This window comes from Phoca vitulina, unplaced genomic scaffold (assembly GCF_004348235.1).
Source record: "Phoca vitulina isolate PV1807 unplaced genomic scaffold, GSC_HSeal_1.0 scaffold89, whole genome shotgun sequence".
In the NCBI taxonomy this organism is placed as follows: Eukaryota; Metazoa; Chordata; class Mammalia; order Carnivora; family Phocidae; genus Phoca; species Phoca vitulina.
The window spans coordinates 1,889,001-1,909,955 of NW_022589792.1; the positions used below are offsets into that span (position 1 = coordinate 1,889,001).

At 56.3% G+C, this 20,955-nt stretch overlaps 2 protein-coding genes across 3 annotated transcripts; both read right to left on the reverse strand.

Annotated features, from left to right (window-relative positions):
• Positions 1-124: 124 nt before the first annotated feature.
• On the reverse strand, positions 125-11,793 carry RGL3 (ral guanine nucleotide dissociation stimulator like 3). Of its 2 annotated transcripts, none has more exons than XM_032396170.1 (19): positions 11,761-11,793; positions 11,181-11,294; positions 10,313-10,536; positions 10,129-10,182; positions 9,790-9,998; positions 6,578-6,720; positions 6,271-6,486; positions 5,434-5,537; positions 5,233-5,317; positions 4,095-4,151; positions 3,900-3,986; positions 3,666-3,698; positions 3,472-3,593; positions 2,635-2,730; positions 2,465-2,533; positions 2,280-2,376; positions 1,484-1,636; positions 1,280-1,394; positions 125-243 (listed from the first exon to the last, which is right to left on the reverse strand). In XM_032396170.1, the coding sequence occupies exons 1-19, from the start codon at positions 11,791-11,793 to the stop codon at positions 125-127; spliced, it is 2,130 nt and encodes a 709-aa protein (XP_032252061.1). The 2 variants fall into 2 exon arrangements, with proteins under 2 accessions (XP_032252061.1, XP_032252060.1); XM_032396169.1 differs by having other exon boundaries at positions 2,280-2,394.
• A 548-nt stretch (positions 11,794-12,341) lies between these two features.
• CCDC151 (coiled-coil domain containing 151) lies at positions 12,342-20,799 on the reverse strand. Its single transcript, XM_032396171.1, has 13 exons — positions 20,329-20,799; positions 19,178-19,299; positions 18,980-19,057; positions 16,974-17,144; positions 16,778-16,879; positions 16,544-16,669; positions 16,209-16,331; positions 15,516-15,668; positions 14,412-14,572; positions 14,173-14,329; positions 13,454-13,609; positions 12,886-12,970; positions 12,342-12,706 (listed from the first exon to the last, which is right to left on the reverse strand). The coding sequence occupies exons 1-13, from the start codon at positions 20,567-20,569 to the stop codon at positions 12,588-12,590; spliced, it is 1,794 nt and encodes a 597-aa protein (XP_032252062.1). The 5' UTR covers positions 20,570-20,799; the 3' UTR covers positions 12,342-12,587.
• Positions 20,800-20,955: the final 156 nt, after the last annotated feature.

Consider the following 20,955-nt stretch of genomic DNA (forward strand, 5'->3'; position numbering starts at 1 on the left):
ACAGTGGGCTTTACTGAAGAATGGGACCTCTCTGGGAGAGGAACCCTCTCCCTACTTCCATGGTGACAGAAGTAGGCCTCAAGCTGCCCTGGGGCTTGTGACCTAGAGGGAGAAGGGGGCCCCCTCAGGTTGAGGAGACTGTGGTTGTGTGCCGGGCCCTCTCCTTCCGCCGCAGCACAAAGTCTCCGGGGATGGCTGGACTCATTGCGTAGAAGACATTGGCGTTGTCAGGAATCAGGAGCTCTGGCCAGGGCGGACATGATGGTCAAAGGCGTGCACAACCTCATACTTTCCCCACAAAAGACCTAGGTAACCTTTTGCCATTCACTTGTCTGTTCTGCAGAACCTTGGGTCCCTTCAGCCAGCACTAAAAGCCAACCTTATTCTCCTCTCACTGGGAACGCTGACAACTTCCCACTCAAAGCCTGCACAACCTCATGTCTCTCCCACCTTGCACCTTGGCAACCTCCCGCTATTTCCCTCTGGAGTCTAGACAACCCGCACTGCAAGGTGGGACAAACTCAGGTCACCCATCCCAAATGACTTCCTGCTCACCCACCCTTCCCCCAGCTAATTCCGAGCCAAGTTCATGCTGCTCCCACCATGAACTTGGACAACTTCTGACTTCCTACATCCAGCATATACAATCTGTGGCCCTCACTCTCGACAGCTGAAGCCAAACAGCCTCCTATATTCCTTCCTAATGTCCCACCAACCTCATGTCATATCCTTTTGCATGTCACCCTCTTGCCTCTCCTTTTTGAGAACTGGGTGACCTCCTACCTGTGTCTGTATTGAATGACATCGTGCTTCCCTACCCTGAATTTCAATACCATGTGGCCCTCTCCCATGACAAGTGCAGATAACTTCGGAGTCCCCATGCTGAGCCAGGGCAAGCTCATCTCCTCACAGATTCAAGCCCAGACCCCCTTTAGACTCCTACCCCACCAGGCTGAGCCTGAATGACCTCATGATCCTACAAATTTAAGCCAAGACAACCTCCTTTCCTCCCTCTCCCATTTGACCCTGGACAATTTCATTTCCCCATAAATCCTAAGAAGACACCTTTATTGCCCCTTTCGCTCACACAGCCAGGGCAACCTCATGACCCTGCAAAATCGAGGCACAAATTTTTCCTGCCTCTTACCTGCACCCCGCTTCATCCTCCCCCTACTCTGTCAGAGCCACCTCCTGGCCCCATTAGGCCAGCCTTGACCCTAGTCAGTCTGCTGCCCTCCGAGCTAACCCCCAGCCCAGCCTGCACGCAGTCCCTGCTCACCCCTGTCCCCAGGAAGGACTTGGAAGAGCTGGTAGTCCCGGGCCCAGGGCTGAGCCACATTGTGCTTTTCCAGGGCTCGCTGCACCACGCTGGGGGCCTTGTCCTGACTAGTGAGCTGGGAAAAGAAGGTGGGTGGTGAGGTGTGACCGCCAAGCCCCAGGGGGCAGGGCTGCCCCAGCAGGTTCCTGGCTCCGCCCCCCTCACCAAGATGCTCCGATACAGGTTCCCGTGGTCATTGTCAATGCTGACGCGGATGACTCGAGCCTCCGATCCCTGCTGCCCCGGTAAGGAGATGTGAGAGCTGCTCAGGGGCAAAGTCAAGGGCCGGGAGCCCGGCAGGTCCGGGCTCAAGGGCGGCTGTGGGCAGTGTGGGGGGGTGGGGGGTGCTGAGTGGTGGGAGAGTCACATGTCCCCCTACAAAAGCGGAGCTTGGGGACAGGCAGTTAGGGTGCACTCACAAGCCCGCATCTATGCAATCCCACCACATACAGACCTTCGTGCCCTGTCACAAAAACACATTTACACATGACCGTAAACATAGCACAAAGCTGTGTTTACACACAAGAAATCCTGTGTGCACAGAGAGCAGCGAGTACACATATATGCTTGTAACTGTTGTACACCCACAAGTCCGTGAACAGCCTCATTCAGGGTCCCATGGGTATTGTGGATATTTATGCCCATGTGTCCCCTTTAGGTATGCCAATTCCTGGGGACATGCATATCCTTGTAAAAGTATAATCACACCCTGGAGTGCCCTGTGGGTGAGCTGACTCACCCAGATCTGTGCATAAGCCAGACTGAGGGACAGTCCCTCAAATAGGGCCATGAGATGCACATGGTCTCCTGGACAGATACTCAGAGTGCTCAGCCAATCATGTGTACAGTCTCTCATGTACATGCCTGGCTGTGAAATCCCATGGACACACGCACACACGTGCACACACACACACCGCCCTGGGTGCCCACAGTCCCACATGCACCCAGGCAGGGCTAGTACCTTGGTGCTGGGGCCCTGGGACCCTGGAGAGGCCGGGGGACTGCCAGGAGGAGGGTCTCTGGTTCTAGGACTAGATGGGGGGGACCCTGGGGACAGACTGGGGGAGATGCAGAGCCTGAGGTCGAGTGGCTGCCCTGACCTCTGATCCTGCCATCTCCAGTCCTTTCACTAACTGGGATGCTCACCTGGAGGTGGGGGAGGAGGGATCCCCAGGACTCCCACCAGGGGATGAGCCCCTCTCTCGGGACAGCTTTCTAAAGACAGAGACAAGGGATGAGGATGAGCCCAGACCCAGTCCCAGGAGCAGCCTCCCGTCTCTGCCCACATCACTCCCCAGGCACACCCCAAGACTCACGCACTGAGGCGCTTGGTGAGGCTAATTCGCCGCCGGATGCGTGGGGAGCTGGGACAGGAAGCAGCAGGTGGCTCAATGACACGGGAGACTCGGTAGCTGAGGAGTCAAGGTGCACATTGGGGTGGGTTGGGGCCAGGAAGTGGCAAGGAATGAGATGAAAGCTAGAATCAGTTGGGAGCTGCGTTGCGGGTATGTAGGGGGGAGCAGCGGGAGGTGGGCACCAAATGTCAGGGTCAAGGTAGCAAATGGGGGGGTTATTATGGCATCAGGGTCTTATTAGGGATGAGATGGGATGGCTTGGTCGGCAGGTCACACAGGGATTCGCAGAGTGGGATTGAGGAGTAAAATTTGGTCAAAGATAGAGTTCAAGGTCAAGTAATCATTGGGGTCAATGATTAGGGTAAAGGATTCAACAGAATGAAAAGAAACAAATGGGATAGTGGAGTTGGATGGTCAAATATACATCTAGTTGGAGTCAGTTATTCAGAACTGGGGAAAAATGATTAGGCTCAGAGATTCAGACTGGGGTTACAAATGGGGTCATAGGTCAGATAGGGTCAGGACCGGGGGAAGAGAACAGATGGGACGGGTGAGTGGAATGGCCAGCCATACATGAAAGGTTGAAGTCAGAAAGTCAGATGGGTTCAGAATTTGAGGTCAGAGGTGAACTGGGGCCCTCACTTGGGCTGGAGAAAATGCAAGGTCATAGGATGGGGGTCAGGGCTCAGGAGGGTGTCTGAGGAGTTGGAGACGTACATGGGGTAAGTGGGTCTAGTGTGCCATCTGGAATCAGCCAGGGTGGGGGCTGGGCCGGGCCTTGGGAGGGCGGGGGGTCACCTCTGCTCCTCGCTGAGCTGGCGCTGGGTGCGCAGGGCAGCCAGGACAGGTGCACGGGGGCTCAAGCAGTAGCTCCGACATCGCTTCTGCAGCTGCTGGATGTGGGCCAGGATCTCCCACTCCTGAGGGGGCGGCCTCTCAGAACCTGCCCCTGTCCCACCCCCAGCCCCCATGCCCACCCCAGTGTCACTCACCTTCCTCCTCTTCTCAAAGTTGATGAGATCCCCCTGGGGGCAAACTCTGTCTGAACTGGAGCCTCCAGAATCAAGGACTGAGGGTCAAGGTCAGGGGCTAGATGTCAGGAGCCCCACTGCCCTAAGGGGGCTGGGGTAGGGAGTGCGGGCAGGGTCAAGGGTGGGATGTCAGGAGGCCCACTGTGCTGAGGATAAGTGGTGCTGGGGTCAGGAGTCAAGGGTCAGGGGTCAGACCTCTAGCATGTCCGGCAGGGCTGTGTCCAGCATAACCAGGTCCGTGAGAAAGGTGCCAAGGTAGGGGACAAGGCCCAGGGGCAGTTTCTGTGGTCCCCAGAACTTCAGTCACTTTCAGCCGTCACTGACCCCATCACGTACCACCCCAGTCTGTGAGGATCCTGCTTGGCCCCCATCCCAAACCACCTCACTCACTGGGGGCAGGCTTCCTGGGAGGGTGTCCTCCTCTTGGGGGCCCTCGGTGGCCTCCTCCTGTGGGGAGGGAAGAAGTGAGAAGTCCTGGAGTCTCTCTGACCCTTCCCTCAGGGAAGATGCTTCAAGACCCAGCATATTTGCCTGTTTCGCTTTCAGCAACTACCAGCGGGTTGTAAAGGCCAAACCCAAGGAATATTGAACAAGGCACAGGCCTGTCATCCATCCCCTGGAAATGCCCTGCACCTTGTCTTCATAACATCGCTCTGTCTGGTATTTAATTATATAATTGCTAGGCAGTTGTTAATGCACGGTGTGTTTCCCTATTTACAGCCTGATTTGCCTCCTGGGCAGGAACCCTGTCCGTCTGGTTCATGGTGGGGTCTCCTGGCGCACAGTAAGGGCTGAACTCAGAGCTCCCTCTTCCTTGACCTCTTATCCTTACTTGAGACATTCATTCGTTCGCAGATATTTACTGAGCAGCTATTCTGGGCCGGGCACTGTTCTGAGTGCTGGGGAGACAGCAGTGAGCAAGAGACAAAAATCCTGGCCTCCTGGAGCCGACGTTAGCGAGGGAGAGACAGCAACAACCAAGCTCCACACGTAGCAGGCAGAGGTAAGAGCAATAAAGGGGCAAGCGGAGCGAAACCTGCAGAAGGTCAACGTGAGGAACGTTCTGGGCCGAAGGAACAGGCTTCACATTCCATCTATTCTAGATTCACCCTAAGAACCAGCACCTAATTACAATTAGAATCTCAGTCTTGCCTACAGTAAGTCCGACTTGTTGGCAGACAATTTTCAGTTTTGCTTATCAAAGTCGAGTCCTAGTGCATTTTTTTTCTTTTTTTTTTTTTACACTTTATTCTTTGCTGTGACTCTGGCCCTCTGGCCTCAAGTGACCTTTTCCGTGTAACTTCTGGTATTTGTTGAATGAATAAATAAGGCAGTCACTGAGTGTGAGCTATCGTGAGGGCAAGCTGAGGCAGTAAAAAGGGGTGCTGCCCACAAACAAGGGGAAGGTCATCACTGAGGTGGAGTGAAAGGACACTGAATATTTTGACAATGACAAGCGGTGCCCGGCCCCACGTCTCCTTTTTCCCTTTTTGGGCCTGGGATCCTCGGGGTCCACACCCATCTTTACCTGGGAAAGAATCTCTCTACTACTGAGGTGGTTGTTCTCATCGGAGAATATCTGCGAAAGTTTTCTGAAAGTGGATAACCGTTCCCTGGGGGGGTCAGGACAGGGGTCGGGGTCAGGGGCTGGGAAGGTCAGAGCTGCGCTGGGGAGGACGTTCCGCCTCAGCGACAAGCCCCCTTCCCAGCCCCCCCCCCCCAACCTCACCTGCTGACGGCGCCCCAGCTGCGCTTGAGCCTGTATATGGGGTTAGACTGCAGGGCGGACAGTATGGCGCGCAGCGAGGAAAAGTTCCGCAGTTCCCGGCAGCGCTGCGGGGGGTGGGGGTGGGGGGAAGCTGGTGACACCCCACGCCTGACCCCCAGCTATGATTCACCTTTGATCCGAGACTTCTGACCCCAGGTCAGACCCCTACGGACTGGCCGCCAAGCTCCCAGGAGTCAGTCTCGCCCCTCAGGGCCCGGACCCTCCCCCACCTGCAGCCCCAGCCCCTCCCCCAGCTGCCCCTCCGTTCCCTACCTCTCACCCTGGCTTCCTTTGTCCCCACTCCTTACTTCTACTCGAGCCCTAGACGTGCCCACAGTATCCCTCCTGGACCCAGACCTCGCCTCCCCGAACCTGTTTCACCCTGGGTATCAACCATCTACCCCTTTCCCCTCCTCCCTTACCACTCCCCCACTCTCCTGGGCCCCCCGTTTCTTTCTCTTCTTCAGCCTTGAGGCTCCTGACCCGCCCCCACCCAGTCTCTCTCGGGACCACCGCCACCTTCTCTGGGCATTGGTTCCTCCTCCAACCCACCCTCCCCATTACCCCCATCCCCCATCCCATCCTCTTATCCCTAGACCCACCCAGTGTCCCTCAGCACCTCGCCCCCAGCCCTGGGCCCCTCCTAGGCTTTCCCTTAGGGGCACCTCCTAACCCCAATCCTCCCCTCATTCCCAGACCCTTGTCTTCTGCCTTCCACCTCCTGTCCCCTGCCTCTCACCAGGCCTCGTCCCCACCCCCATGCCCCGCCCCCACGTCCCCTTCCCCGCCGAGGCGCACCTGGGCGACGCGGATCCACTTCTCCAGCCGCTGCGCCCTCTGTGGGGCTGCCAGGCCCTGCTCTCCCAGCACGGAGCCCAGCACGCAACCGATCACCATGTTGAACTGGGTCACGGTGGCGCGCACCGTGGGGGCAGCGCTCGTGGCCCCCGGACGGTCCCGCTGTGACCACACGGAGCCCAGGCACTCGCAGGGCCGCACGCGTGAAAAGAGCTCCTGGGTGGAGGGAGGTGGGGAGGGTGGGGAGGTGGGTAGGATTGTGCTCAACGGAATCTGCCCCACAACCGCGCCCCGCCCCGGTGCTCACCGCGTCCAGCAGCGTCAGCTGTTCGGCCACTTCATCTACACCGAAGTCTAGGAGCTCAGGGCCTTCACGCACCAGTCCTTCCTCCTCTTCTGAACAGCCTTCCGGGGAATCTGGGCGGGGGGTCTGGGTAGCTCCAGGAGGTCCTGAGGGAGTATTAGAGGGGGGTTAAAAACTCTCAAGTTTGAATCCAGGACTGGCTGTGTGACCTTGGACAGGTTCCTTAGCGTCTCTGAGTCTCACTTTCCTTATCTGCAAAACGGAAACTTCCCCGGGTATTTTTAAGGGTGTCAGAGCAATGGTAACATTCATTTAGCACCTAAGGTGATAATCCATCGTAGGTGATTTAGCACACTAACCCAGTGAGGGAAGTACTATTATCCACCTCCCACGGATGGGGAAACTGAGGCAGGAACAATTTACCCTAAGTCACACCTTCAGGAAATGGCAGGGCAGGGATTTGAAGCCAGCTTAAAGGCTAGAGGAGAAATTAGGTGTTTTTGGTTTTGAACCTATATTAAAGTAAGCTCTGTCTGCCCTATTGTTGTGGTGAGAGGTGGTATAACTTTGTAGTTAAGGGAAGGCTATTGTCAGTCCCAAGTTCAAATCCAAACTTGTCCCCTGGGCTTGCTATGTGAACTAAAGCACTCTTTAACCATTGTGTGCCTTGATTTCTTCATCTGGATTTAAAAAAAAATCAGAGATCATACATACTAGACAGCTATAAAGTACTCAATAATAGAAATGATTTTTCCGGAGTGGGATTCTATGGTGGCGCCCCCTAGGGGACATTTTGAAGTTGAAATCTGCCACAAGGGGGCTGACCTGCACAGTGAATTTGTGCCTCGTTCAGCCTCCAAGCGTCCCTCCAAGACACTTGTGTCCTTGGAAAACCTGTTTACCATAATCTGCACCTAGAACCCAACTATCTTGCTCATAAACACTCATTAGTTTGGCTCCAGGAATGCAAGAACTGCCAAAGTCTGGGCTCTGTTTTGTTTGGAAATTACGAGCGTTGTTCACCAACATGAAACGTGTCACCATGAGACAGCAAACAGGTAAACGGAGAAGGTGAGACACTCCTCTGGACAAATGATCCATTTTTTTTCCCTTAATGACATTAAACAAAAGACAAAGGGAGACTGCCATAGAATAAAAGAGACCTAAGAAATGAAAGACCAAGTGCCTTGAATAGATGTTTGGATTTCGAAGAAACAACTGTAAAAAAAGACAATTTAGGGACAATGGGGGGATTTGAATCTGGATTGGGTTTTGGGTTTTTTTGTTTTGTTTTTGTTTTTTTGAGAGAGAGCAGGGTGGAGAGGGGCAGAGGGAGAGGGAGAGAGAGAGAATCTTAAGTAGGCTCCACACCCAGTGTGCAGAGCCTGACTCGGGGCTCGATCTCATGACCCTGAGATCATGACCTGAGCCAAAATCAAGAGTTGGACGCTTAACTCACTGAGCCACTCAGGCACTCCAGGACTGGGTAATTTTTGATATTAAGTAATTATTGCTGATTTTTTGGAAATGATTGTGCACACGAGGTTATGTTAAAAAAAAAAAAATCCTAAAAAAAAAGTTGTTAATTAAGGTGGGTAGCAAAGTATTTACGTGTGAAGTGACGTAAGTTGGGGATTTGTCTTCAAATCATCCTGAAAAAAAGTTTTTGTGTCAAATTCATAATTGTTGAAAATGAGCAATGGGTGTCTGAGTATTCTTTATACTATTCTCTCTACTTTTCTGTATGTCTGCAATTTTTCATAGTAAAAAGTAATCCCAAAATAAAGATGTTAAAATAAAAGTATATTCCAGAGCAGGGCACACAGTAGGTGTCCAGTGAATGTTCATGTACTCCTCTGACCTCAAGAACTCATATCCTAGGCTGGTACTTTTGACAGAATTTTCTGCAGTGGTGGAAATATTTTCTACCCGTGCTGTCCAGTGTGGCTACTGAGCACTAGAAATGTGGCTAGTGTGACCAAGGAACTGAAATTTTTACTTTGAGTTCAATTTCAATAATGCGGCTAGCAGCTACCCCATTGGACTGAGTGGCTCTAGCGACTTGGAATCAGCTGGTGAAATCCTGCAGGCAGAGGAAGAAAGAACGTTAAAAACCAAGGGGGAAGACAGAGGGATAAAATGTATATAAATAACTGAGATTTTGTCACCAGGGAGAAAGAAGTGGCTGCTGCTTTGTAAAGCAGAGAGGAATGTGGCCACTTTAATCTGAGGATTAAAGGACGGGGATTAGGGATTTAGATGCTTTTGAGATCGGGATCAGGTCAAACACAGATGGATGAAAGATGATACCTTATAAGCAGGATGCAATTATTCAATCAACAAATCTTGGTTTGTCCCTGGGGACAGAGTCAGGGACAAGGCCAATGAGTGCTATGCAGAAAAATAAGGCAGGCAAGGATGCAGAGTGGGAGGATGTATTTGCTTGGAGATCAGAGAAAGGGACAAGTTGAACAAAGACCTGAATGAAGTGCGTACATATTTTTCCCTCTCCCCAAAAGCTCTCTGCAACAGAGGTTGGCAAACTCTACAAAGGACCAGATAGTTTGCTGATACTTTACAGGAAAATATCAGTATGGGTTCTTATGTCTTTTCACTTTAAGTGGTAGATTCGGATAAGTAAGAATCAGTGATAACAACAATGATGAAAATAATACTATTCGCCAAGCCCTCATTGTTTACTTATTTACTGGTTTACTGTTGTCTTCCCTAGGGAACTGGGAGCTCCTGTCCAGTTATATGCCAAGAGCCAGTAGCTATTTGTTGAATGAATAAAGAGGTCCATGAGGGAAATACTATTATCACCCCCAATTCACAGATAAGGAAACAGAGGCTCAGAGAGTGAAGTGACTTATCCAAGGTCACATAGTCAGCACAAATGGCAGAACTGGGATTTGAACCCAGGTCTCTGTGGCTCCTAAGGTAAGTAGCAATGGAATGAGTTGTAGCTAGAAACATAGAGCATCCTGACCCAATGGCAGAGTATTTTTGTAGTTAGGATGGAGGTGTAGGGGGGAGTGCGAGACAAATGCTGATATGTTAGACAAAGGGTCAATACCCCCATTATACAGGTGGGGAAACTAAGGCTCAGACGGGGTTAAGAACTTTGCCCAAGCTCTGTCACTCTGTGAGGGGAGAAGGCCCCTGGAGGACAGATCAGGCAGGGAAAGGCCTGCTCCGGGTCCCCTGCCCCTCACCTGCCCATGCCTCAGGCTGCTCCTCTTCCTGCTTTCGCTCAGCCTCCAGGAAATCTCCCAGCAGCTTCTCTGCTTCCTGGGCCTCGGGCCCTGTTGGGGCCGCCCAGCCCAGAAAGGTGCGGACGCTGCCTAGGTCCGAGTGGGCAGGGGGATCCCGGAAATCCTGAGGGTGATCCCGCAGCCAGGAGCCCAGCACGGACACCACAGCCCTGGCCAGAGGGGGGGGGGGGGGGGGGGGGCCTCAGAGACCAGCCCGGAGCTCTGGACCTTGGGAGCCCCTACACCTCAGACGTGACCTTGGACCTCTAGGACCCCCACCCTCACCTATGGGAGACCAACCTTAAATTCTTGTTGACACGCAGACCTCCTCCCTCTGTCTTCTTGATCTCTATCCTGGGAAAAGCAACTCCCCCATCAGGTGAAGAGGGAGGCTAGGGGGGTGCTTAGGGGAAGGGAATGCCTGATCGAGCACCCAGGTGAGAGTCTGGGGGTGGGAACACGGAGATTTCCGGTGGGTACTGACCCTGGAGGCAGGGGCGGTGGTGGTGGTGGCAGGAGAAGGCCCAGCACACGGGCGGTGGACACAAAGGCCCTGTGGGTGGCCAGGAAGGCAGGCACAAAGCCCGGGTCCTGCTCGTGGTCTCCAGACACCAATTCCCGCACCAGCTGCTCCAGCCTCGCCGCCCTCAGCGCCCGCACCTTGCTCGTGCGGTAATGGAGGAAGGCATCCGCAGCGGGGCTGGGGGCCTGCCGGGCAAGGGGGGCAAAGAGACACCAGGAGCGGCCCCCAGAGCACCCCCTTTCCAATCACGCCCATCGCTAAGTACCGCTCTTGCATCTGATCTTGCCCATTTCTCTGAACCCCGCCTCCTGGATTCAAGATTCTGCTCCATACCCGAATGACCCTCGCAATCCGCCCTGGACACCGTCGTCCCCCCAGGCCCCGCCCCGTGCCCTCGCTCACTCGGCCCTCCCAGGCTGCTCCCAGCTCCCCAGCCGCGCTTCGCTAGTCACTCCCGGTCCCAGGCTGCTCCCAGCCCTCCACCCCAGCCCGCTCTCACCCGGCGGCTTCTAAAGACCACCCCTCCCCTCCAGCTCCGCCCCACTAAACCTGGCCGACCTGGGCCCTGCCGTCCAGTTTAGTCCCCAGGTCCCGCTGCGGAACCGGGCGGCCCGCGGGCAACCTCATTCATCGACCCCCCCATTCACCTGGCCGCCCCCAGGGGCTTTTCGACCCTTACCTGGGCGCTTGTAAGCCCCGCCCTTCCCTCGGGCCTCAGCTCCGCCCCTCGGCTTTGCCCTCGCCTCTTTACCTCCAGGCCCCTCCACTCCAGGCCCCGCCTTCACCTGGTCGCCTCCCGCCCCGCTCCACCCTCCAACCCTGGCCTCACCTGGCTGCCCCCGGGCCCAGCCCCGGGGCTCAAGCGCTGACTGAGCTGCCGACGCAGGGAGACGCTGTACACCGCTCCGTCCTCGGTCTCCTCGCCCCAGTCTTGCAGTGGCGCCTGGACGCGGAGACCGGCTCAGGGCGCCGCGGGGGGACGGGCCCCGGGACATCGGCCCCCCTCTCCCGCACGGACTCAAGCCGGTCCTTCTAGCACTATCCCCCCTTCCCAATCAGACTCAGCGAGACTCGCGGCGGGGTCCCGGGCTAGGGCAGTCCCCTCGGCGCCGCGGGCACCTCCTCCCTGATCCTGAGAGGATGGAATGGCATTTGGGGACGTCCCAGGGTCCAGGCTCACGGAGTCTGTCTCTGTCCCCTCCCGTAGATGAGCTCAGAGACGCCCCCCATCCTTAAGCGGTATCAGCCACTTCATTGGGAGCAGGGGCCGGGAGGTCCAAGGTTGGGACTCCCGGGCCGGTATGAAGGGTCCGATTTGCGGGGAGATAGGGTCCGGAAGGCGGGGACCTGGGGTTTTTGGACCTCAGGGTCGCTAGGGATGTGGGGTCCGGGACCCCTGGTCCCCTTACCAGGGCGAGCTCCTTGCCCGCTGTCCGATCCATGGCCTGTGCCCGTCCCGCTCCTCGGCGCGGCTGAGTGAGGCGGAAGGGCCAACGGGCGGCGGGCAGTGGCCGGGAGTTGGGGCCCGCGAGGCAGGGCGGGGCCACCGGGCCGTGCAGGGGCGGGGCGGGCCCCGTGGCTCTCGGATGCCCCCAGCTGGGGACCCCAGCGCCCAGCCCTGGCCCACGGAGGTGAGGTCCCGGGTCTCCCTGTAGGTGTATATCAATCTGTGCCCAGGAGAAAGGACACCTCTCTCCCCAAGGGAAGCGTTCTTTTCTGTGTCTCCAGGTGGGGGTGAGCTAGTGTGTGTAGCTAAGCGCGGGGCCAGTCTGCGTCCCCGGGGAGAAGAGTTCCCTGTCCTCAAATGGGGAGGGCTGTTTCACTCCAGGTGTGGGAGTATCTCATATTATCCTGGAGGTGGGGGTGTTCAATCTGTGTCCGCAGCTAATGGGGAGTCCTTACTCCCCAGGTCAGAGAAGGTGGAGTCTGGGCCCTGGAATTTAGGGGCAGCTGTCTTTGCAGAGGTGCAGGGTCAAGGAGAGGCAAATACCCAGGGGGCTGGTTGGTGACCTTTATTGCGCGATTCTGAGGCCAGCACAGGCTCGCCCTGGTAGATTTACTGTGGGAACATCCGGTGGCCCGGCCCCCTTCTCTACTCCGGGCGCCACCGCCGGTTCTGCTCCCTTGTCCCGCCTGCGGTTTAGCCCTTGAAGGGGCCCGTGGGCCTGAGGCTGGACCCAGAGAGGTTGGGAGCTCCGCAGGGGCCCGGAAACGCCAGGTGGACGCAAGGGTGAGTCTAGGTCTTCTTCGAGCGACTGCGTTTCTTGCTGCGGGATTCGATTAATTTCTGGGAACGAATCTTAAGCGCCGCACGGCTCACCACGTCGTTGTCTTCGTCCTCACTCTCCTCTTCGTCTGCGCAGGGCAATGAGGGGATCCGGGTTCCCATTCTTGGCTCAGATTTCCCTTCCCAGCCTTTACCACCCTCCCAACTCGGCCCCACCCCCCAAATTGGCCCCACGCCAGGCCTCGGACCACTTTCTGTCGGTTGGCTTGGGCCCCCAGCCCCGCCTCTTCTCCCTGACCGTACTGACCGAAGAACTTGTCCTTGAGACTGGCAAGGGGCAGGGCGATGCGGGTGTTGTGCACGGGCAGCTTGCCCTCCAGGGTGGAGTAGAACTGGGGGAGGGAGGGAGCGGGAGACAAGAGAGTGGGTGGGGTAGAGGCTACAGGGAAGTCCTGTATCCCCTCCTCCTTACCCCATTCTAGGATCTACCCTGATTCCACAGGACACCTCTGCCCACTCCTCCAGTTTAATTTTTCTCGAGCCCCGCTGAATTACTCGTTCTTAGAGCGCACTCGGATACCCAACCCCGCCCCTTTGACCCGTAAGACCGCCCCTGATCTCTGGGGTCCCGTCCGTTGATTCCCCCCGCCCCCCACCCCCCACCCCCGCGCGCGCACACACACTCCCCAGCCCTGCCCACTGGCCTTGCGGACCCTCTGGAAGCTCTCCTGGCTCCTCAAACCTCACACGTTATCCCTAAAGCTCATTTCCCACCCATAGGCCGCCTCCCTGGTCTCCCAAGGGGTGCCCCCGGCTCCCCGGTTTTCTGCCCCAGCCCCTGCATCCTCAGCCCCGTCCTCTGGCTGTACTCGCACCTCCTGGTCGGCGAGATGGCGCAGCATCTCTGGCACGTCGTGGCTTTCGAGTTGTGCCTGCAGCTTCAGAAGCTTTTCTTCCACGAGGCCCAGCAGGTCTGGCAGATAGTCAGCTGCCTGGGGATCCAGCACCTTTCCGGCGAAGCGGCCGTCCACCTGCGGTGGGGGCGGAGCCGAGTCAGCCCGGAGGGGGCGGGCCCCTGGGGCGTGTTCCACTGGGGGCGGGACTTTACCCCCTCCCGTGAGCTAGGCTTTTGAAGGTGAGGGACCATCAACAGGGTTGGTGCTATCCCCTGTGGGGCGGGGCCTCTGAACTTTGGAGACAAACGACACTGGGTGGAACGAAGGGTTTTAGTGGGGGAAGGGGATAATAACTCATTTCGGGGATTACTTTCGGAAGAAATGGGACTCTGAGGCGGCCAGGGTGGGGCTCCCCCCTGTCTCAGGCCGCCCAAGTATTGCAGTAGGGTCTCTGAGGTTTGGAGGGGGGAGGCAAGGTGGGACTTTCCCGTGAAGATGGAAAAGGGTCTCCGAAGTCCTGAGCCTTTTGAGAAGTAACGGGGTTTCCCCGCAGGGACATGGGGTGGAGAGGAGCGTAGGCGGGCCTCCGACATCCTGGACAGGGCAGAGGGTCGGTCTCCTTGAGTTGGGCCAGGAACCCCCCACCCTCCTTGGGCTGTGGGAGGCTCTGGGCTGAGCTTCCTGGGGGTGAGGCCTACCAGTGCGATGTGGTTCAGCTTGCCCGCCAGGTGTTCAAGGCCCTCCTTGGTCATTTGTATCGCCCGCGTGGCACGTTCCAGCTGATCCTGTGCCTCAGTGCGCCGCTGCTCTTCCGCCTTAAGGCGCTCCTGCAACTCAGCTTGCAGCTTCTGCTGCCTACGGCAGTGGGGAGGTCACCACTGGAGCGCCTCGGAGCCGGGGGTGGGGGGAATCTCTCCCTTGGGCGCCGGGGCCTCACCTCACAATCGTGGCCTCCCCTGAGTACTTGAGGTCTTCCAGCTCTCGCTGCAACCGCTGCTTCTCTTGCTTCAGCCTGAGCAGCGACTGCTCGTTATCGCTCTTGAGCGTCTCCAAATGCGTGAAGGTGTCGCCCTGTGCCAGGAACCGCCTCACCACCGCCTGCAGGCCCCCCAGCCCCAGTCAGAGGGAGGCCTGGGCAGGCCTGCGTGCACCCCCTCTTCCTTTCCCCTGGGCACGCAGGACAGATGGCCTAAGCTGGTTGGCTTCTGCGCAGCGATGATGTTTAGGGACTCTGTGAGTCAGACTCAGAGCTGCCTCAAGGATGTGCAGCCCCCGACTTAATTTTTGCAGGGCCCTTGTCCATATAAGGAATTTCAATCAGCCCAAATCGTCGTGTGGTGCAGGGTAGCAGTGAGCATCGTTGCTTTCCGAAATCAACCTGCCCTCCACATTGTGACGGTGAATCTCGCCCAAATCCACTGAGGAAATATGGCCAATCTCGGGAGCTATCTGCCCACCAGGCCAATTTCAGGAAAGGTGCTGGGCCACAGTACCCCAGATGACCCCATAGCCCGGAGTCCCAGAACCCGTCCGGGGTTACCCTATGGGAGAAGTAGCAGTGGGAGAGTGCCCAAAGGGGAGAAACTGGACTGGAGTCCAGTGGGATCAGCATCTGCCAGCGGGAAACATGAGGGTCTTAGCAAATTGCAAGGAAAATGCTGCAAAGCGCAGGACCCAGGGCAGGGGCCCCGCCTGTCAGGGTCTGAGAGCGGCACTGGGCAGTCTACTGTGCCCCAGACCGTGTTACAGGGACTAGAGACACAGGAGAGACGAAACTCGCAGTTCTCACAGAGCTGACACGCCAAGGAAGTTAGCGCCCGCATAAGAGCGAACAGGAGAGGGACTGACGGCGAGGGTAGACAGCTCGTGTGGGTTTTGCTGTGAGGAGAAAACCGGGGCAATAACTGGAGGAGGGAGGAGTGTCTTCTACGAATAGAGCAGGTTTGTGTGCTGAGGAACTGAGCCAGCAGAAAGGGGAGGCTGGGTGTATTGGCTTCACTGGCCCGACTCCGTTTGAGCGGAGCTAGAGGGCAGCACTCACGTGGGTTTCGGCCACGCCCGTGGCGTCCTTGACCTTGCCAAAAAGCATCTCGGTCTGGTACATTCTCCAGCGCCGCCTCAGCTCCTCCTCTTTGGCGCGCAGGTTGTCCTGGGTGGAATCTTGGGACTGCAGCAGCACGTGCTCACGCTGGGTCTGCTCACAGGTTGAGGTCGGGGCGGGAGTCAGCTCTCAGGCAAGGATTTAGGGTAAGAGGCCAGAGAGGGGTAACAGGACAGGGGGCCGGGAGGGGGCGGGGCCGACTGGGGAGCCAGGGTAAAGGCTTGGGGTCAAGAGAGCAGGAAAGGGTTGGTCAGCGATGGGCAGCCTCAGAGGCAGGGCAAAGAGGCGGGGGTCAAGGGAGGGGGCGGGGCCTCGAGTAAGGGGCGGGCTAGAGGCAGGATCAGATTTAGGAGGGGGGGTGGTCATCAGGTGGGGATGGATGGGGACGACCGGTGAGTGAGGGGCGGTCTGGAGGCTCCTCCAAACAAGGAAATCTGATGGCGGGAGGGCGGGGTCAGGGAAGTGGGAGGAGCCCTGGGGCATCAAGTGGAGGTGGGGGCGGAGTCCAGAGAAATGTCAAAAGCAGGGAAGGTCTAGGGTATTGCTCGACGCAGGGGTGTGGCCGGACCGGCAGGGCCAGGTCTAGGCTGGGGCGGGCTGGAGTTGCACCCCGGCACCCCTGGGTACGCCCACCTTGCGCTCCATGCGTTCGTTCTGCAGCTTCCTCTCTTCCGCGCGCTTCTTGCACTCGGTTATGTAGCGCTCACGCTTCTTGCGCTCTCGGAACACGGTCTCCTCCAGATACTGCAGCTGGTTCTGGAGGAAGGGCCGGGAGGACAGCAGGACCAGCTGGTACCTACCGAGGCTCAGGGCCGGAGCGGCCAGCCCAACTTCAGACAGCTGGGCCAGGCTGCGGGGTCCTGGGAGATAGGCGGGAGGAGCTCGGGGACAGCTGGGGTTCAGATTCTGGGGCCAGGAGACCACGGCGTCTGGGCAGGAACCCCAGGGCCTGGCAGGCAGGCTGGCACCTTGGCGATATCCTGGGCGTTTAACGCCTCCTGGTTCACCACTTGCAGCTCCTCTAGCTCGCGTTTTGCCCTCACCACCTCAGCCTCCATGAAGTCCAGCCGGTTTTCCAAGTGAAGGCTCTCCTCCTGGGGGGTGGGGATGGGGGGGGTGGGACAGGCCTGTGACCGATGTCCCTCGGCAGGCTGGCCCTCCCACTTGCCTCCACCCCACCCCCAAGCCGCCCTGGTCCCTACCTGGAGATAGGCCTTGAGCTGCAGGTACACATTGGTAATGTGTTCGGCCTCTTCCGCCTTCATCCGGGCCTTCTCCAGGCGGTTCTCCAGGTTCCGCAAGGTCTAGAGGGAAGCAAGGCTGGGCTGAGTCCCCTCCCCTCTCAAATTCTTCCCAGGATCTCCACCCCCAGCCCCCACCCCTCCTCCACGGCCTCACCTTGGCCCCCTCTGTGTTGCCATTTCGCGCTTCGGCCATCTCCAGCTCCCGGACGCCGTGCCGCAGCTGGAGCTCATGCAGCCACTTCCGCCGCACCCCCACCTGGTGCCGCAGCAAGTTCAGCTGCTTCACCTGCTCACTCAGCCGGTGGTCCACGTGCTGCAGGGCCTGCTGGAGGGAGGCGAGCCCAAGGGCAGCCTGAACCCTCCCACCTAAGCCTTCCTCCCTTTCTTCTCCCCTATCTTGTTTCTCATCTCCCTGGGCTCAGCGGCATCTGACCCGGCTGATCCCCTGCTCCTGCAGATCGTCAACTTTGGTAGCTTCCAGGACCCCCCCCCCCCAAAATCCCCAATTTTCCACCCTGGCTGCCCCTTCTCCATTTTCTTGGCCAGCCTCAGGCGCTTCTCACCTCTGTTCACACCCACCCCCTTGATGGACCTATCTAGGCTCAGGGTTTGAAAACTCACCAGAGCTGAAAACATCCAAATTTACCGCCCCCCTCGCCCCCCCGACCCCATCCCAACGCCTGGAACTACAGGCTCATATACGCATACCTACACCACCTTCCAGGCGTCTCCACAGGCACCACAAAACCATCATGTGCAAAACTGAGTACATGATCTTTCCCCAAGTCTGCCCTCCTTGAATCTTCTCCATGTCAGCGCACGGCAGCTTCGTCCTTCCTGATGCTCAAGTCCAAAAGCTCGATGTCCTCCTCACCTTTTCTTCTTCCATCCCACCTACATCCAATTCGTTAGCAATGCTTTGTTCTGTTTCAAAGTTTTTCCCGGAGCTACCTCGTTCTTCCTATTTCCACCACTTTTGTCTAAGTGCGGCCAACACCATCTTCACCTGGAGGACCTCCACCTGACTTCCCACTTCTTCCTCACACTTCACGGCATAAAATCTGAACTCTTCGTCTTGGCCAGTTAAGCCTGCTGGAAGGTTCAGCCGCTGCTGACCCTCTTTTTTTTTTTTTTTTAATTAAAGATTTTATTTATTTATTTGAGAGAGAGAGCATGAGTGGGAGTGGCAGAGGGACAAGCAGACTCCAGGGCTCGACACAGAGCTCAACTCTAGGACTCCGAGATCCTGACCTGAACTGTAGTCAGAGGCTTAACCCACTGAGCCACCCAAGTGCCCCCTTGCTGACCCTCTTGACCTCATCTCCTACAGAGCCCCGCTCATGCACTCCCATCCGGCCACACTGGCCAGACATGTGTCTCCAATGCTCTACTCCCTTGTTTCTACCTCAGGGACTTTGCACTTGCTGTTCCCTCTGCCTGGATCGCTTTTCCCCAAATCATTTCCTGCCTGTCTCATTCTCAGCTCAAATATCAGCTTTTTAGAGAGAGGGGGCTTTGCTGACTCCCCACTCCCACCCCAATCTAAAGTGCAAACTCCTTGGGGTGCCTGGGTGGCTCAGTTGGTTGAGTGTCTGCCTTCGGCTCAGGTCATGATCTCGGGGTCCTGGGATGGAGCCCCACATCGGGCTCCCTGCCCAGTGAGGTGTCTGCTTCCCCTCTCCCTCTGCACCTCCCCCCTCCCCCGCTCGTGCTTCTGTACTCTCTCTCTCAAATAAGTTAATAAACCTTTAAAAAAAAAATAAGGTGCAAACCTCTGCCCCATCTATCTACTTTATTCATTTCTCGTCACTACTGGAAATTACTTTGTTTCTGCATTTGTTCTTGGTGTTTTTGTTTTTTTGTTTTGTTTTGTTTTCCTGCATTCCCTTTTCCCCACTAAGATATGAAGTTTGGGCAGTGGAGATTGGTCTGTTTTTTTTTTTTTTTCTTTTCTTTTCTTTTTTTGACTACATAGTCACCAATACCGAATACCATGCCTAACACAGTCAGTGTGTGATAAAGATTAGTTGAGTGAATAAGTGAACGTCAGCTGGTGGGGAGAAAGGATTGGAGACGGTGAGATGAGACAGGGAGTCCAGCGGGGAGGGGACACAAGCTGGAAATGAAAGGAGAGGGTCAGTGGAGTGGGGTGGTGCAAACCTGTCCTGTCCTGTTCTTCAGGTATGGCTTCTCTGACTTCCACGCCCGAATCACTGCCTGGACCACTTTCTCATCTCCCTGCAAGGAGAGGAGCCCAGTCACCGCTCACCCAGACCATCCGGACCCGAGGCAGCGCCCTGCCCCCTGGGGATGCTGCCCTGACTCCTGGAAACCCTTCGCCCACTTCAGCAGCCTCACCTGAAGCAGGTCTGTCAGCTGTACTTGCAGCACCCTGGTCTCCTCGTGGAGCTGGTTGATGGTCTCCTGATTCTTCTTGATGTTCCACTGGGTGCTCTCGTAAAAGGCCTTCCGGTCACCCTCTGAGGTCATGCGAGGTACACAAGCAGAGTGTCAGGGGGTTGGGGGCTTTCCAGAGGGAAGCTGTTTTTGTTATCATTGACTTCATATTATAACAATACTTTAGTTTGAACATTTATTATATACTCGATGCTGGACAAAGAACTTTCCAGGTCTCAAATACCATATGTCAACAGGTACATATCCATATCATACCCATTTACAGATGAGAAGAATGAGGCTCAGGCTTATTAGATTGTTCAAGATCACAAGAAGTCTGATTCCTGAGCCCATACCTTCAACTACTGCGCAAGATTACCTTCTAGTAATAACGAAACAGTTCTCATAATGGTTCACATCAGAATTTCCCAACCCTGGCACGACTGATTTGGGATGGATAATTATTTGTTTGGAGCTGTCCCATGAATTGTCAGATGTTGAGCAGCATCCCTGGCCTCTGCCCACTAGATGACCAGTATCACACCCCTCCCTCCCCAACAAGGTTACCATCAAAAATGTCTCCCATTGCCAAATGTCCACTGGGGAGCAAAATGGCCCTCCTCCATTGAGAAACATCAGTTTGCACTTTATAGTGCTTTACTTTGTGCCAGTCACTGTTCTAAGCACTTTATACGTTTCAACTACCTATGGGGTTGTTCTCTTACTATCCCCATTTTACGAATAGAGAAACTGAGAGCAATTAGGCTACTCATAGTCCCCTAAGATCAAACAGTTTATGCAGAGCAGAGCCAAGATTTGAACCCAGAAAATCTGGCTCTAGAATCAATGCTCTTTACCACCCCCCACCCCCCATGCGTGGTAGAAGAGTTGAAATTACACAAAAGTATGAAACACAGTTTAGTTGGTTCTGAGCCCAGGAAAGATTTCGTAAGAGAGATGAGGAAAACCACAAACAAGTATGAGTTTTTGCCTCCAGAAACTGGTCACCTGGATGAAGGCCGGTGGAAGGCCCTTGTCACACCGTGCGTGGTCGGAGGGCTGGGTGGACACTGTTGACTCCTGATTCTTTGTGCCCTTTGAAGCCATCTTACCTAACAGTTGTACCTTCCTTTGTAACTCTGCCACCTGCGTGTGCACAGCGGACTTCCCCTTTCGAGCATGGAGGTGTCCAGCCTTGGAATGCAGTGGGAGCCAGGCCTGGGCCACACCCTTCACTTGGGAGTGGTGGTGCTGAGCCTTAGTCTGACTGCCTTTGACCTTGGCGGAGGTCGAAACCTGGTCCTGAGAAGTCGGGATGTTGGTGGAGGCCGCCCAGCACAGGGGAGAAGTCATGACTGGGTTGGGGCCTGGGGTCCCTGGGGATTAGGGTGTAAAATAGCAATTGCTCCTGTCCTGGATCCGTCCGCGCGGGTTCCCCGGGTTCTGGGAGAATGCACTTCCCGACCGCTTGGCGGGGCCTCGCAGCATCTCCCGGTTGCTGGGTAACCTCTGCCCCCTCCTTCTTCCAGCGCTCCCATGGAAACCGCCCGCGTTCCACACCACCGCTTTCATTGGCTAACGCTGTGCAGAGGGGCGGCCCAATGGCGGGCTGGCCAAGCCTCTCTGCTGGATATTGGGAGGATGGCACTTTCGGGTCACGTGCTCATCTTTTTTTTATTTTTTTATTTTTGAGTAACCTCTACACCCAAGGTGGGGTTGGAACCCACGATACTGAGATC

Excerpts from the sequence above, each read along its gene's own strand:
- RGL3 (XM_032396169.1), bottom strand. The coding sequence starts at position 11,793 with ATGGATCGGACAGCGGGCAAGGAGCTCGCCCTG. Across the intron at positions 10,537-11,180 it reads CTGGGCCCGGGGGCAGCCAG|GCCCCCAGCCCCGCTGCGGA; the intron begins GTGAGGCCAGGG and ends CTTGCCCGGCAG. Across the intron at positions 10,183-10,312 it reads CCACCGCCCCTGCCTCCAGG|GATAGAGATCAAGAAGACAG; the intron begins GTCAGTACCCAC and ends TGCTTTTCCCAG.
- CCDC151 (XM_032396171.1), bottom strand. The coding sequence starts at position 20,569 with ATGACTTCTCCCCTGTGCTGGGCGGCCTCCACCAACATCCCGACTTCT. Across the intron at positions 16,332-16,543 it reads ACGCCCAGGATATCGCCAAG|AACCAGCTGCAGTATCTGGA; the intron begins GTGCCAGCCTGC and ends CCCTTCCTCCAG. Across the intron at positions 12,971-13,453 it reads GCCATCTCGCCGACCAGGAG|TTCTACTCCACCCTGGAGGG; the intron begins GTGCGAGTACAG and ends TCCCTCCCCCAG.